General features: G+C 41.0%; 1 protein-coding gene across 1 annotated transcript in view; it reads left to right on the top strand.

The window, feature by feature from the left end:
- The first annotated feature begins 398 nt into the window (after positions 1-398).
- The window catches only part of RYBP (RING1 and YY1 binding protein), a 79,427-nt gene continuing 63,826 nt past the window's right edge, over positions 399-15,999 (top strand). The window contains exons 1-2 of the mRNA XM_045861967.2: positions 399-542; positions 1,313-1,438. Of these exons, the coding sequence (XP_045717923.1) occupies positions 511-542; positions 1,313-1,438 (158 nt within the window). The 5' untranslated portion in view covers positions 399-510. The remainder of the gene's footprint in view (positions 543-1,312; positions 1,439-15,999) is intronic.

Here is a 15,999-nt window from a genome sequence, read left to right on the forward strand (position 1 = left end):
GACAGCCCCTTAAGGCGGGCGCGCTGGGTCCGAAGCTCATCGCCCCTTCCCGGGCGCGGCCACGTGCACCCCGCCGGGCTCGCACGCTCCGCCGCGCCGGGCCGCCAGGCCACCGGCAGGCACGCGCGCCCCCAGCGCGCACACACTCCCGGGCACGCACACCGACGGCCCGGCCCACGTCCGCCACGCCCCGCCCTCCCCCGCGCCCCGCCCCCGCCCTCGCGGCGCCGGCCGCCGTCCTCCCATTGGCCACACGGCGCGTGACGCGCGGCGCCCGGCCCCGCCCCTCGTCAGTCACTCGGCGGAGGCGGCGCTGGAGGGGACTAGTCTCGTCCGGAGACTGGCAGCGGCGGCGGCGGCGGCGGCCGGAGCTCGAGCCCCAGCGGCTGAGGGCGGGCGGGCGGGCGCGGGGGTGGGAGGGGGGCCGGTCCGCGACGACTCCCCGGACGGCGTTTCTCCTCCGAGCGGCGCCGGTTTCGGCTTTGGGGGGGGCGGGGGTACAGCCCATCCATGACCATGGGCGACAAGAAGAGCCCGACCAGGTACCTGCTCGGAGCTGAGGGGGCGGAAGGGGAGGGAGGGCTGGGGGCGGGCGGGGACCGACGACGACTAGGCCCCGGAGCCACCCGGGGCGGGGGGGAGGCGCTGCTAAGATGGAGATCCGGGGGCGGGGGGAGGCGGCGGCGGCGGGCGGTGGCGGCGGCGGCGGCGGCGGGAGGCGGTGTCGCTCCCGCTCGGGGCCGGCGGCCGTGCGCGCCGCAGCCATGGCGGCTCCTCCTCAGCCGCCCTCCGCCGCCGCCGCCGCCGCCGCCGCCGCCACTCCTCCCAGACAAAGGGAGATTTAACCAGGTGGGGAGGGAGGGAGGGCGCTAGCATGGGAGGGGAGAGGGAAGGAGCCGGCCCACTCCCCGCCGCCGGCCTCGGGCTGCCCCTGCGCGCCCCCTCCAGATCCGGCCCGCGGCTCCCCTGCCGGCCCCCCCAGCCCCACGCTCAAGTCCACAAGTCCGCCCGCTTCCTGCGCCCGCCGCGGCCCTTCCCGGGGCGCCGCCGCCGCCTGCTGTGCGAGGCAGCACGGCCCGGGCCCGGAGGTTGCAGGGTGTCGGTGGGGGCGCCCCGTGCCCTCCCCGGGTCCCTGTTTCGGTCCTCGAAAAGGGTGGGTGGGTGGTCGCCCGAGCGAAGTTTCCAGCCCTGGATTCCTGCGAAATTGGCGACGGCTCACCAGCGCCTGTGTTTTGCTGTTTCTCCCCCGTTTTCCTGCTCCCTGTCTCTTCCCTCCCCTTTCCCCCACTCCCCACTCCTCACTCCTCCGAAGGCCAAAAAGACAAGCGAAACCTGCCGCAGACGAAGGCTTTTGGGATTGTAGCGTCTGCACCTTCAGAAACAGCGCTGAAGCCTTTAAATGCAGCATCTGCGATGTGAGGAAAGGCACCTCCACCAGGTACTTGAAGATCTGTGTTAGCTTTTGTTGAAGGACTTTTTTTTTTTTTTTTTTTTTTTTTAAGGTGGGGGAGAGGGTGGAGAGCTATACTTTCTGCCCTCTTTCCAACTTGTTGATTATGGCTTTTTTGCATTTGGGGGGTGGGTGATGTGTGGTTTTGGTTGTGTGTATTTATTTCGTGTTGGGTGCAAAGCGTCCTATCCACTGAATGATTTATGGGAGGGAATTTTTCCAGGTTTTCGTCTTATTTCAAACAGGCTGGATTTATTTGACATTTGTATCCATTGGCTCAAAAAGAGAGGAAGCATTGTTTTTGCTATGGATTGTAGGACTTTAGACCTTTTATTTTTGCCATGTGTAGAATGTTTTTAATTTGCCTGTCCTATTTTTTTCTTCTCTGAGCGATTTAGTGGTGGATGTACAGTTATGCTGGTTGTTGTGCTTTTCCTGTCTTGAACTGCAAATGTCTGTTATTTTCTTGCACTAGAAAATAAATGTTGGGGTTTGATAAAGCGCATTTTTTTGGAAAGCTGAGCTGTCAATTTGTGTTTTTTCTGATTAGCTTATGCAGAGTGGTGATGGAGGACGATTTTGCAAAATGGTGAAATGAATAGACTGTATTGAAGTTTTTTTGTGTTTAAAGCCTTATTACAATGAAAAGAATGTTGAAAGAATTCCTTTTCACTTTTGTGAAGGTAGTAAATCGCATCTGGTATCAAAACAAATGGGACTACTCCACATTTAACGTTGGGATATATTTGGATAAAATGTCGAAGCTGATTTTGTAGCCTTCTGGTCATCTTTTAAACTGAATCTGGAATTTGTGTCAGTGATGTTAGAGTTTGAAGTTAAGCTATTCTTGATGTCATTTCATGGGAAGGCATTGGGGTATATGTGTGTGAAAGCTGGGAGGAGTGAGTTCCTAGTGGGTCCTTGAAGACTTAAGTTGATTGCCAGAAGTCTCATTTCATCAGGTACTTGTTTTTGAATTGGTGGTGTTCCAATATGATTGTGTAGTAGTACTCTATAGTTCTAACTGGATGTTATTTTTTTTACTAAATGTGTCCTGTTAGGGTTTCATTGCTTTATTTATACCCGGGATTACCTAGAATATTGGGTAACTTAAAGAATATTATTCTAGGATGAATTGGTCCAATTACTCGTGGAGCATTTCTGGGACTTTCACTAACTCTTTAAATAAAGAGTGCTTTGAATTAAAGTACTCAAGAACTAAAAATATTTCTCCAGAAGTTTTTACAGCAAATTCATGTCAATTTTTGTATTACCATAGAACAGATTTAGTTAAAATAAAAAACACTTATTGGGAGCTTAATAGATTTTGTTTTGCTCTGTGAAACAGGGAATTCCATCAAATGGCATGAAAGTTTAGAAATGTATTTGTTATTTAAAGTAATAGTGATTATATTTTATTTATGAGTAATGTTTTTTTACACGTAGAATCCCTCAGAGGCCAAGCCTCTTTATTGTGGTTTTGCTTTGAGTGTTACCGTAGATGACGTTTAAGTAAATGACTAGGAAACTCCTAAGAACTTGAGAACTTTACTGGTGAAGAGCAAAACCAAATTCAAGTTTACATCTGATGTATTGCTGGGAATAATCTTATAATGAAATGCATTTCAGTTTCTACGTGTATTTAAAAAAAAATCTGACTTATCAACTTTTTGGAAGCATGTGGGAGTTTTTTTTTTTTTTTAAAGCTATGGAAATATTTAAAGTTTTTTCAGAGTTACAGATGATGACAGTGAAATTCAGTTTTTTAACAAATACATTAAATTACTGAAGACGAAATATTTTAGAGTCTGTTCAGGAACAGGATAGTTACCTCTTTAAGGGTTTTCGTTTAATTTTTGGAGGACTTAAACTCTTACAAAGTCATGATATCTTTACATGGCCTGTTTGTTTTCATCTTGGTTATTGTCAGTGTTTTGGTGTTTGATATCTGTTATTGAAGTCGTCATTAATTAGAAAGCAAACAACGTTTTGGCTTTCTTAGACTGTGAATGTGTTTCATGCGGAAAGGCGAATTTCAGAGGTCTTCATCCAGGCATTATCAGGTGTAGAAACTGTTGGTTAATTTCTCTGCCATACTAGCTACTGCTGTGTGATTTTCCTGGGTCTTTTTCTTGTAATTTTTTGGTACCTCAGAGATTTAATATTTTTTGCCTTGCATAGTTTTAATCAGATCTGGTATTGATGACAGTACAAAACTTGTTGGGTTTTGGATGCTGAGTAATAGGCAAAAATGTGTGATTTTAGAATAACTTTTAAAAATGATAAAAGGGCTTCGTTAACCTGTTAACTGGTATAGAAATTGGGTTTTATTGCTCTGAGCTGGTGCTTCGTATTTGTATTATAACAACAGCCTAGCTGGTGGCCTAGCCAGTGGTCATTTTGGAGTTTGTTCATCATTTTTGTCTTTGTTGCCATCATCTACCAAGTCAACCAAGGAAGTCAGGTTTTAATTAGTAGTAAGTCCAGTAGGACACAGAACTGTATTTATCCTTTGAGGATAGAATTGGTGTCACTTAATTTGATGAGAATAATAACATCCAAAGAACATTTATTAAATTCCTAGGATGTGAAAGATACTGGTCAAGACATTGGCAAGGGGTGGGGTTGGGGATTGATTAGACATGTACGACAAGGATGAGCAGAATCCAAGTGATAAAGGCTCTAAGAGAGGTATAAATAAAGTGCTGTATGGGAGATTGGAGCAGTCTGGCTTGGGGAATCAATTAGGATGCCTCCTCCTCCTCCTCCCCATTTCTTCTAAAAAGGGAATTGATTTCTACAGAATCACCTGCCAACTTTTCATTGTTATTGCCATGTGTACTTTATATGTTGAATTCTGCAGGTAGATTCATGAAAGTGATTCATAAGATCTTTTTTTTCTTATTGGAGCAGCATAGAGCAGAATGGAAGGGGGTCAGATGCTCCTAAGGAACATGTTAAGGGAAGGAGGAGGAAATACTTAACAGGCTACTTGGAGGTTCAGGGGGCAATAGAGATCTATATTGGATGTGTCAATTATATGGAGGGTTTCTTTGGGTCTTAGATACACTTCCTTTTTCTAACTATAGCATCCCACTCTGTACCCCTTGCTGGTGATTATTTTATAGTTTTATTGAGGTATGATTTACATACTATAGAATTCACTAATTGTAAGTGCACGATGCATTGAATTTTAGTTATTTTAAAGACTTGTGCAACCATCACCACAAAACCAGTTTTAGAAGATTTCCATCACATCATAGGTTTTCTCCTGTCTGTTCTGTGATACAACTTAAGAGCATGGACGGGTCACCTGCAGCCGGGAAGGTTGCCTCCTCACCAGGCTGAGAGAACTCTGCCCTAAGCCTTTCAACATAGGAAATAAAGGAGTGTGTATATGAGGTGGCTGTGGGTGGGGAGGAAACACGATCTCTTTCCTAGGTGATAAATAGGGATAGATAAAGTAGGATTTCCCAGCCTACTTTGCCAGTCTCTTGAAAGATGATACTATTAGCTTTTAGAAGGAAAAATCCCTGCAAATTAACAAATTTACTTAACCATTTTGTTAAGTTGAAGTTCTTGAGTGTTGAGAGTAACTTCCTAGACTCGGTGGTAAATTAAATATACTTTGCTTCGGTCTTGCTGCTTCTCTGAATCTAATAATGTCTTTGTTGGACATAAACACACTCTGCAGCTCTAGCTGATTAGTGGTTCTTTGATCATAGTGCTGCATTTTGACCTTCAGCATTGCTTAAATGACACTTGAAAATTGGTCAATTTTTCCTTTGGGTAATTACCATAGATTTAGAACTTTTCTAGTCTTCAGTGCCAGATTTTATCCTGATACTGGGTTCAAATCATGTTTATTGAACTACCATCCCTCTGAAAAGTGTACTGTTTTTTAGAGCTCTTGCAGACAGTAGAAGTGAGGAATTTCCTGATGTGTAATAAGATTGTCACTTAAAAAAAAAAGTTGGTACTCAGCATATTGAATTAGAAGTTGGTACTCCATTTTGTTGGTAAAACGTTTCCCTTGTCCCAGAACTCATTTTTTGAAGTTGTAAATTTGGACATTTTCTCTCCTTAAATTCAGATAGCCGAACAACTCAGTATCCCTTGAATAGTCATGAAGTACTTTAGAAGTTTTAGGGGAAAACGGTATGTGAAAGTTCTGATCTTGCTTCAAAAGTGCATTGCCCTGAGGTAATTTTCAGGTAGGAAAACTCCCAGAAAGCAGGGGTGGGGTGTACCTAACCTAGAGTAGAGCCAGGCCTCTTCCCTATGGTTTCTGATCATCCACCACAGTGGTTTTGCTCCTTAGGTCACATAGGTTTTACTGTAGTGTTTGTCTTTCATAACATTTCTCCATAAAATACATGGAAAAATTACCTGTCTTCTGAACCATCAAACCTTACCAAACCTTTCGGCCTCAAAGCTGGTAGAGTTTTAAAGATCACTCTTACCCAGAAGCAGTGATAATTTATTTTGTATTTGCTGTTACTTTGGACTTACTGATTTATTGGTACTGACTTGATCTTATGTATACTTGGTGACCTTAAAGTAAATTACCTGGGCAGTTGTGGTTATTTGACAAGTTTTTATTGAGCACACAGCCAAATGGGCTCTGGGTGTACAGTGGTGGAAAGACAGACAAGGTCCTTGTTCTCATGAAATTTGAAATACTATGGACAAGAAGAGAAAATAGCAGGTAAACGGAAAAATAAAATAATTTCGGCCAGTGGCAAGTGTTTTGAGAAATTAGAGCAGAATATGGAACTATAGAATGATGAGAACTGGGGGAGTGATGAGAACCACTTTCTAGACAGTGTTGAGGTACACATTTGCCTTGTTGGGCAGCACGCATGCTCCTTTCTTTTGGAGCAAGGGATAATTCTGTACGTGTAGCCTCTGCCATTTATTTAGCTCATTGGGTTGGGGGCAATTTAGAGTTGGAATCTTTGTGTTCAGGCTACTCAACTTTTCCTTAGTTGCATGCCATATACTGAGGCCAGGCCAGCTAACTTGTCAGTGTGTCTTGTTAGTTACTGGGATGGGAGGTTTGAATGGATTACTCATGTGGCATACATTTATCCTGTGCTTCTGTCAGTGCTGAAGAAATTCCAAGATTAATAAAAACTTGGTAAACGGCAGCTACTTGAGGAAGTTGCAGCACTAACTCAGTTCACTGGAACTTTAGGTAATAGTGGATCTCTAAATGTCTCCTTTTGCAGTTTGAACTAAAACATTCTAGTCTTTCTGGCTCTCATTTTCTGTTTGGATCTGTCACCAGGGCCTTTTTTGTTTGTGGCATCTTCCTTTATCCTCTCCGTCAGGAATGTTCCCTCCCTCTTTTTTTAGGTAAGGAGTTTTTTTGTTTAAGGTTTATTTTATTATTTTAAAGATTTTTATTTATTTTGAGAGAGAGAATCTCAAGTAGACTCTGCACTGAGCAGGGAGCCAGACTCAGAGCTCCATTCCAAGACCCTGAGATCATGACCTGAGCCGAAGTCAAGAGTTGGATGCTTAACCCACTGAGCCACCCAGGCGCCCCTCTAAGTAAACTTTTTGAACTGTAGCATACATATAGAGAAGTGCACAAATTATAATTAAAAGGCTTGAGGAATCTTCACAAGGTGAACACACCATGTAACTTGCACCCAGATTAAGAAACAGAATACCAGGACCCCGGAGTCCATTGTACACTCTTGACAGTCACTTCAGCCACTGTCCTGACTTCTAGCGCTGGGGAGGAGTTCTGCATGTTCCTGAATTTGGTGTAAGTGGAGTCATACAGTTGGGTGCACTCCTATGTCTGGCTTCTTGAGATTCATCCATGTTAGTGTGTGTGGTTCTTGTTTATTTTCCCAGTGCTGCTGTTTTATCCTGAGTATCTTAGAGCTCAACTCTGCATGTAGACCCTTCCACATTCTAGAGATAGGATTTCTCTTTGATAGCTTATTATTATCTACATACTTTAACACAGCTGTCTTCTTTCATCTGTAGTGTAAATTCACACATCATTAGGTGTAAGGATAAAACCTGGTGTGTGGAACTTTCTACAGTACATAAATGGAGTAAGCTTTTGCCTCTCATCAGTTGTAGTGTTTATCAGTCATTTATATTTCAAGTCATTGGTTAAGTAAACCGAAAATTCCTGCATTCAGGGAACCTAACAAATGTTGAAAAGGTGAGTCAATAAAAAGATCTTCAGTGTTGTGAAGTGCCCAGTGATGGTAGGCATGGAATGAATGACTACATGGTGGAGATAGTTGGTCTGTGTGGGTACATTGGGGAAGGCCTTACTGAATCTGGGATTTAAATGAGGCCTTTATGATTCTTAGGTGTAGAGTTTGTTGTACAGGCTGATACAAGTTAGTTGTTTGCTCCCTCCTACATCCTTTTCAGCTCTTCCCTCACTTCAGATGTCATCCACACCTTTCCACTTCTCCCCACAGGCTGGTAATTCACATTTACTATATAATAACCATCCGTCACCACCCTTACGCATGCATGCTCGCTCATGGCAATCAAATCCACCTGGTTTTGGGGCCTTTCCACTTGGTCCACTTAAATTATCTCCTAGTTCTTATTGCCTTTAAGGTAAAGTCCAAATGCTGAGCATCACAAGGGGCTTCTGATTTAGTCCTTTCGTATTCCTTTAGGATTTCTGGAGGCCGACTGCCACCATACCTCATCTGCCCTCCACATATACCATGTGTGTGTTTCCTGCCAAACTGCTTGTTTCCCAAGCATGGACCATGATACCTCATTTCTATACCTTCACACCTTCTGTTCCTCTGGATTTCCTCTGAAATGCTTTCCCTTCCTTCTGTGTCCTGCCTCCTATTTGTCCTTCTGGATGTCTCAGGAACCCTTTTCATCCCTCCAATCAGGTGTACCTCATCGTAACACTTGAATTGGATTTTTATTTGATTGCCTCACCCTCCAAATCGTGTATAACTTATTGTAACACGAACAGAATTTTTATTTGATCACCTGTTAGGTTTTACCTTTTTTGAGGGCAGGACCTTTCTCTCTCTCTCTCTCTCTCTCTCTTTTTTTTTTTTTTTAAACTAATTTGAGAGAGGGAGGGAGGGAGGGTGGGGACAGAGGGAGAGAGAGAATCTTAAGCAGTCTCCATGCACAGCGTCAGAGCCCAATGTGGGGCTCCATCTGATGACCCTGAGATCACGACCTGAACGGAAACCAAGAGTCTGACACTTAACTGATTGGAGCCACCCAGGTGCCCCCTAAGGGCAGGACCTTCTTCGCAGCTTAAAAATCTAGAACAGTGCCTGGCACTTGACAAGGGGTTCAGTAAATGTATAAAGAATAGATGAAAACTAGGGAGTTTCAGTTGGAATCCCCTTTAAAACGGTTCCAGTTTAAAAGTTTTATCTGATAAATATGCTTTCATAGTAGGGCTTGAATCGTGTGTGTAATGTTACTGGTTTAGGGGGAAGCTGTCTTTATTAAGTGTGTCCTTAACAGTAGTATTCCTGTTTTTCTGGTTTTGTTTTTTTAAACGTGTGCTGGAAATTAAACACAGAGCTTGAGCCTTGGACGCTGTAGGCAGTGCATTTAAAGTACTTCCTGGAGTGGTTTGGAGCTTCAGAGCATTAGCACATTTACCTAAATAATAACTGATAAGTCCTAATCCTTTTTGGTTGCCCATTTGGTTATTTAAGCAGCCAGAAGTCATAAAAGTCTGATAATAAAGCGAAAGATCAGTCATTTTGTGCAAAATCAATTTTAAGGAACTAGATGGGTGTGCATGTAAGCTGGCATCTAAAGGCAGTTTAAAAATGGGTACAGGGGCACCTGGGTGGCTCAGTCGTTAAGCGTCTGCCTTCAGCTCAGGTCATGATCCCAGGGTCCTGGGATCGAGCCCCACATGGGGCTCCATGCTCCGCAGGAGGCCTGCTTCTCCCTCTCTCACTCCCACTGCTTGTGTTCCCTCTCTCACTGTGTCTGTCTCTGTCAAATAAATAAATAAAAAAAAAATAAAATCTTAAAAAAAAAAAAATAAATAAAAATAAAAATGGGTACAAAACGTGTTGGGTGTTGATGGAGATGTTATGCTGTCCGTTGTATAAGTTCTCTTGTGTTAATATATCTATAAGTTGGAAGTTATACGTGGAGTATATTCTTTTGAGTAATTTGGATTAATTACTTCTGTTAAATTGAAGTCTTGACTCAGTCACTTATTTAGCTTTAATTTCAGTTCCATGCAGTGATTGACTGTTGCGTCAAAGAAGAATTTTCAGTAAAGACAATACAAGTAAACTGCAGTGTTAGTCAGAAATCATGAATAGTTGAAATCACAAGGTAAACAGGTGAAATTTTAATTTTTCAACAGGATTAGATACTACTGCTCTCCCCTCCCGATGTCAATTTAGAAAAACTATTTAAATGATCCTTTGAGAAAAGAAACTGGTGGAGGGGATATGTAAAAAAAAACAAAAACAAAAAATCTTACTTAAAACTTTAAGAGCATTAGCAATACATTTTAAGATGAAGTGGACTTTGGGAGGGACAGGAAATTAAAGGTGATGTAGGATGCCAATTTTATCAGCCTGTATTGGATCTTAAAACCTATTGAGTATATGGTAGTTAGTCATGGAGAAAACAAACCTGGTGACTGCTTTCTAAGAAGAGATCAGATTTCATATGTAGGTTATAAGGTTTATGTACTGTTCATTCTTTTACAGAACTAAAAGTTAATATCTTAAGTCTGTCAGAATGTTCAAGGTTTCAAGAAATAAGAATTCAGCTCAAACTACCTTCAGTCAAAACAAAACTGTTGTCTTGGGGCACCTGGGTGGCTCAGTTGGTTAAGTGTCTGCCTTCTGCTCAGATCACGATCTTGGGGTCCTGGGATTGAGCCCCACGTTGGGCTCCCTGCCCAGAAGGGAGTCAGTTTGTCCTTCTCCTTCTGCCGCCCCGCCCCCCCTCTTGCTTTTCACACGCTTGCTTGCTCTCTCAAGTAAATAAAATATTAAAAAAAAATTTTTTTTTTTTTGCTATCTTACATAATAGAAGAATACCATTTAAACTCAAAATAAGCTGCAGGAATCAGGACCCCTGTTACTTGCCCAATTCCTGGACCATTCTTTGTTGCCTGGGGGTTGGGACAGGTAGATTGGCCAAGCCTAACATATCTGCAGAGTCTTACTTGGCGGGAAATGGGACACTTACCCAGGTGGATAGGAAATAGCTACCATAGTAACACACCTTTGTAACTGGGTTAATACTCATATATTCACTTTGAATTTCAAACTTCAATAAACATGAAGGCTGGAACTGTTTATCTGGTACTACCCCAGCATCTTGTAAATTTTTATCATACAGATAAAGGAAAGAGATTTATCAGTGCATTGGTAAAATTTAAAATAACTGAGGTGTTATAGGTTATTTTCCTGTATCATTACATATAGTCATGATTCTCCTTTATTTTAGTTGTCAGGGTGGTAATACGTGCTTATCATAAGAAGTTTGGGGACAAAACAAAAACATAAAGGTCACTTTTATTCTGCCATGCAGAATTATTTTTATTTGTTGACCAATTTATTTATTTATTCCCTGGACTGCAAATATTTAAGTAACTGTAGTTTTCCAGGTGCTGTTTAATATGCTAGTTCATTGAATTTTCCAAGTGTTGTAGGAGTGGGAATATCAGGCAGTGTGTGATACAAAACAAATTGAGTCTCTGATTTGAAAGACATGCATTCTGACCTGTTGGTTTTATATGGTTCATTTTGGGTTTTTCTTCTAAGGGAAATTTTTTGTGAACACTTCATGGTTTTTAGGATTCCTTTTTGTAGGAAATAAAGCTCACATCCAGTTTCCAGTTTTCTTTTGGGTTGTTTTAATTTGGGGGAGAATGAAAATATGTCTTTGAATTCTTAATATCTGTGGCATGATTAACTTTGCCGAAGTCTTTCATGAAAAAAATAAGTATATAAGGCAATCCAGATGTAGTGTTTTTATATTAAATTTGTTTAGAATGGTGGTTCTCAAACTTTAGCCTGTGTCAGAATCGCCTGGAACGCTTGTTGAAACACATTGCTTGATTGCCTGCTCTACCCCCCACCTTCTGGTTTTTTATTAAGTAGGTCTGGGTTAGAGCCTGTGAATTTGCATTCCTTAAAAGTTACTAGGTGATGTTAGTGCTGCTGGTGCTGGTCTAGGGAGCACACTTTTGAGAACTGTTAGTTGGATGACCTTAAATTCTAAAGAGAAGCAGCCATGTTTCTTAATGAAGCTGGAGATAGTTTTGATGTTTATTATGGGAAATTTATGTCTTGGCATTTCAAAGTGAAGTTAAGAGAAGTGATCCACATTCATGTTTTTAACCTAGAGCTGGCATTAGAGGTGATTTCTTAATAAATACATTGTGTGTAATATAAGAATATTTATAAATTGGGGGACCATATCAACTAAACTTTTATCTTTTTCACATTGTAAAATCAGATACTGTCTTGCCCTATTAATGTGAGTTGGATTTCAGATACATGTATTTTAAAAAGCTATTTCCTTGCAATATACGTTAGAACCAAGTTTTACAATCAGTAAACTAACGTTTCAATAAAAGAACTGCAGTTTGAGTCAGGAAACAAATGTATAACCTTCCCATTACTTCAATACAAAACAACATTTTTCGCAAATCAGTTTAAAGACTAAAAATTTTTTAGTGAGTCTAGGAAGAAGTGGACATTGTCACAGACCCTTGGTGGTGGTTGGGTAAGTTGCTTTACATTTTCTGAAGGCCAGTTGGTATCAGTTCCCTTAAAAATATTTGTACCTTGTGACCCAACAGTTCAACTTCTTAAGTGTTATCTGCATATAAAAATTTCTGTGTAAATATATTAGTTATTATTATAACAAAAAAGGACTGGCTGGCGATGAACTCACAAGTGTTGGTAGTGTGCTACATGAGGGGCAATCTTTCGCTAACACCAGAGGGGTCTCTGGCCCCAAAAGTGGAGTTTGATAGTAATTCTTAACAAAAAAAACCTACATAGAAATCAGCAGGGAATTGTTAAAAACCATGCAATAGTTATAAATATTTTGCAGCTCTTAAAAATGTTTTGAACTGTTTCTTTGGTGGGAATGTAAAATGATAAAACCGCTCTGGAAAATAGCTTGGCAGTTTCTTGCAAAATTAACCATATAATTACTGTATGACCTAGTAGTTGCATTCCTGGGCATTTATCCCAGAGAAATGGAAACTTAAGTTCACATAGAACTTGTTAACAAATGTTCATGGCAGCTTTATTTGTAATACCCTAAAACTGGAAATAACCCAAATGTCTTTCAGTAGGTGAGTGATACATCCATACTACATGGACTACTACTCAGCAATTAAGAAGGAACTAACTCTTGATACGTACAACAACTGGCATGGATTTCAAGGGCATGATGCTGAGTGAAAAAAGCCAATCTCTAAAGGTCACACACTGTAGGCGTCCATTAACATTTTTGTAATAAAGTTAGAACAGATTGGCAGTTGCCAAGGGTTAGGTTAGGGCTGATGGGGTGGGAGGGAGATGGGTGTGACTGTAAAGGGGTACTGAGAGGGAACGTTTTGTGTTGATTAAATCTAATCTTGATTGTGGTGGTGGTTACATGAATCTGTACATGTGATAAGGTGACACAGAATGGTACATACATGTTCCAGTGTCAGTTGCTTGGTTTTGATGTACTACAATCCAGAGAACGCAGCCCTATCTGGGAAACAGGGTACAAATTTTATGGGACCTCATACTATTTTTGCAACATCCTGTGAATCTGTAATTATTTCAAAATAAAATGTTAAGTTTTAGAATATGTAATAAAAGGAAATGTTCATAATATTAGGAAAAAACAAGTTTCAAAATGATGAAACAGTATGATCCCACCTTAATATTTCATACCACCTAATTTAATATATATACCTGGAAGTAATGAGTGATCAAAATAGTCTGAGCAGTAGCATGATGGATTCTTTTGTGTGTATGCTTTTCTGTAATTTCTGTAGTGTAGCTGAGTTGGTATCACTTGTAGTTGGAAAAACCAATATTCATAATAAGTTCTAAAAATTTAATTCTAGAATATTGAAATTTAAATAACATTTTACATTGAGATTGTAAAGTTTTGTTTATATTGGTTACACTAATTTAGTATGTAAACAACTATTAGCTGATATTGGAGAATATATTTGTACTTTAAAACATGTTCTGTTGGTAAATTTAAAGCTGTTTTGTGCTCGTGGTATTACAAATGTCCTGTATGATGTTCTAACTCAGTGCTGTCCAATATACGTATATACATAGCAAGCCACGTGAAGTTTTAAACTTCATTAGCCACAGTAAGAAAGTAAAAGGCAGGTGAAATTATTATTTTTAAAGATTTTATTTATGTATTTGTCAGAGAGAGAGAGAGAGCACAAGCAGGGGGAGCGGCAGGCAGAGCAGGCAGAGGGAGAAGCAGGCTTCCCGCTGAGCAGGGAGCCTGACTTGATCCCAAGACTCTGAATCATGACCTGAGCCAAAGGCAGACGCTTAACCAACTGAGCCACCCAGGTGCCCCTAGGTGAAATTATTTTTAAGAATTTGTTTAATCAATTGTATCCAAAATACTATCATTTTAGTATGTAATCAGTATAAAATTGCAGTGAGAAATTTTACATTCTTTTTATCATACTAGGTTTTCACGATCTGGTATGCATTTTACAAATTACAGCACAACTACAGTTCAGACTAGCCACCTTTCAAGTGCTCAGTAGCCACATGTGGCTACCATATTGGAGAGTAGTAGTTGTAGTTGAGAGCCAAGGCTTTGGTGTCAGACCTAAGTTTGAATAACACCAGCCCTGTCATTTGCTAACCTTGTGACCTTGGGCAGGTTACTTAACCTTGTGCTTTAGTGTTTCATTTGTGAATAGTAACTTCTCCATAGGGGTATTACATGGATTGAGTAAGTGAATGTTAGTAGCAACTTGGCACAGGACCTAGCACAGAATACATCCTGAAAAATAATAAAGCTGTTGATGGATTGGATTGTATTGGATCGAATGACTAATTATTCTAAAGGCACAACTGATTTCTTAATATTACTAGGGAGAAATACATAAGGAGTATATGAGATAGTCTTTGTTTTTCAGAACTGAACTTTTGGCACCTAAATTTTAAATGATGATGGAATAAAGGGACAAATATTTGAGCACTCGTGTGATGTATTGCACAGGCACTTGAACATTTAAACTAAATCTTAAGAAGATGATATTCTCAAATACTATGTATTTGCATAGCACTTTACATTTACCGTACCAGTTTTTTGTCTGTTTTCCCAGTGTAACACTTAAAGCAACCTGAGATAGAGTTGTTATTCCAGCTTTCACAGTTGAGGAAGTTGAGACTCAGAAAAGTTAAGTAACTTAGTTGATTTCATACCCAGTTAGTAGAATAGAAGAAATAGAAAGGTGACATAATTAAATGGACAAATTAATATGGAACCAAAGTGTTCTAACTGCATTCTTTTAGTTCCTTCCCTTCCTCCTTCACTGTCTCAGGGGAGAACACTTTTCCAGGGCCATTTAAATTAAACAAGGGCAATAATATAATGTCCACTCTGTTTAGAATTCTGAGATTATTAGCTTAATCGTATCATCTATGATGTAGAAGGTTAACATAAGCCTATATAGGTTAGGCGATTTATTTTGCTTGTTGTGCTGTTTCTCTTTGTAACATTGAGTTTTTCTCACTCTGTCTCTTGATGAAATATAAATATACTCAAGAAAATGGGCTGAGAATATGCAGTATAATACTGCTGTCTTAAAATCACCTTTGAAGTACTCTTTATCACTTGACTCATTCAGAAAATTACACAATTCTTTGAGAGAACATGGCATGCCACTGTTAAAATCAGTAGTTGTGGCAGCAGTGAGTTTGTGACTGACTCTCCCAAGGAAGTGGTGCCTGGGCAGAGTCTGATGGAGCACATATAATTAGGCGTTCGGTCTCTGTGTTCTAATATGCAGATTCTGCTTTCCAGTGTATGCATTGCTGTCTTTATTTGTGGGGTCTTTTTCTCCAGTTAAGAAAATTGAGGGAGTCACAGGACATCTAATTTGTTGTTGAGTACTCTGGGACAAAATGTATGACAGTGAACTCATCCTGACATGTACTTTTGGTGTGCATCATTGAAGTATTTATAAGAGGGGGGATTGCGTTTTGGTGCTCAAGACAGGAGTGATAATAGGGGGAGGTGGGTAGGTAGAGTGTTCTTTGCCCCTTGGTTTTCTCTCTGCCTCCCCCTTACCGCCCCCCCCCCCCCAGCTCAGCGTAATGTGCCTGACAATGCCTCTCTTCTTGTCTACCCAACCTGTAAATGTTGTACAAAGAACCCCTCAGAAATTCTATGTGAAGAACTCATTTCTGATCTTGGTGAGTCTTAGCAACATGAAATTCTGCAATTAGTATGTTTTTTTCCCCCTTTATTGAAGGGTTGGTGAGGATTGTGGAATGTGGCTATCCAGACTGACTGAAATGTGATGTAATTATGTTTCA

The sequence above is a fragment of the Mirounga angustirostris genome, unplaced genomic scaffold (genome assembly GCF_029215605.1).
Source record: "Mirounga angustirostris isolate CCGP_5_RB_7025 unplaced genomic scaffold, mMirAng1.0.hap1 SCAF_1, whole genome shotgun sequence".
NCBI classification, from domain to species: Eukaryota; Metazoa; Chordata; class Mammalia; order Carnivora; family Phocidae; genus Mirounga; species Mirounga angustirostris.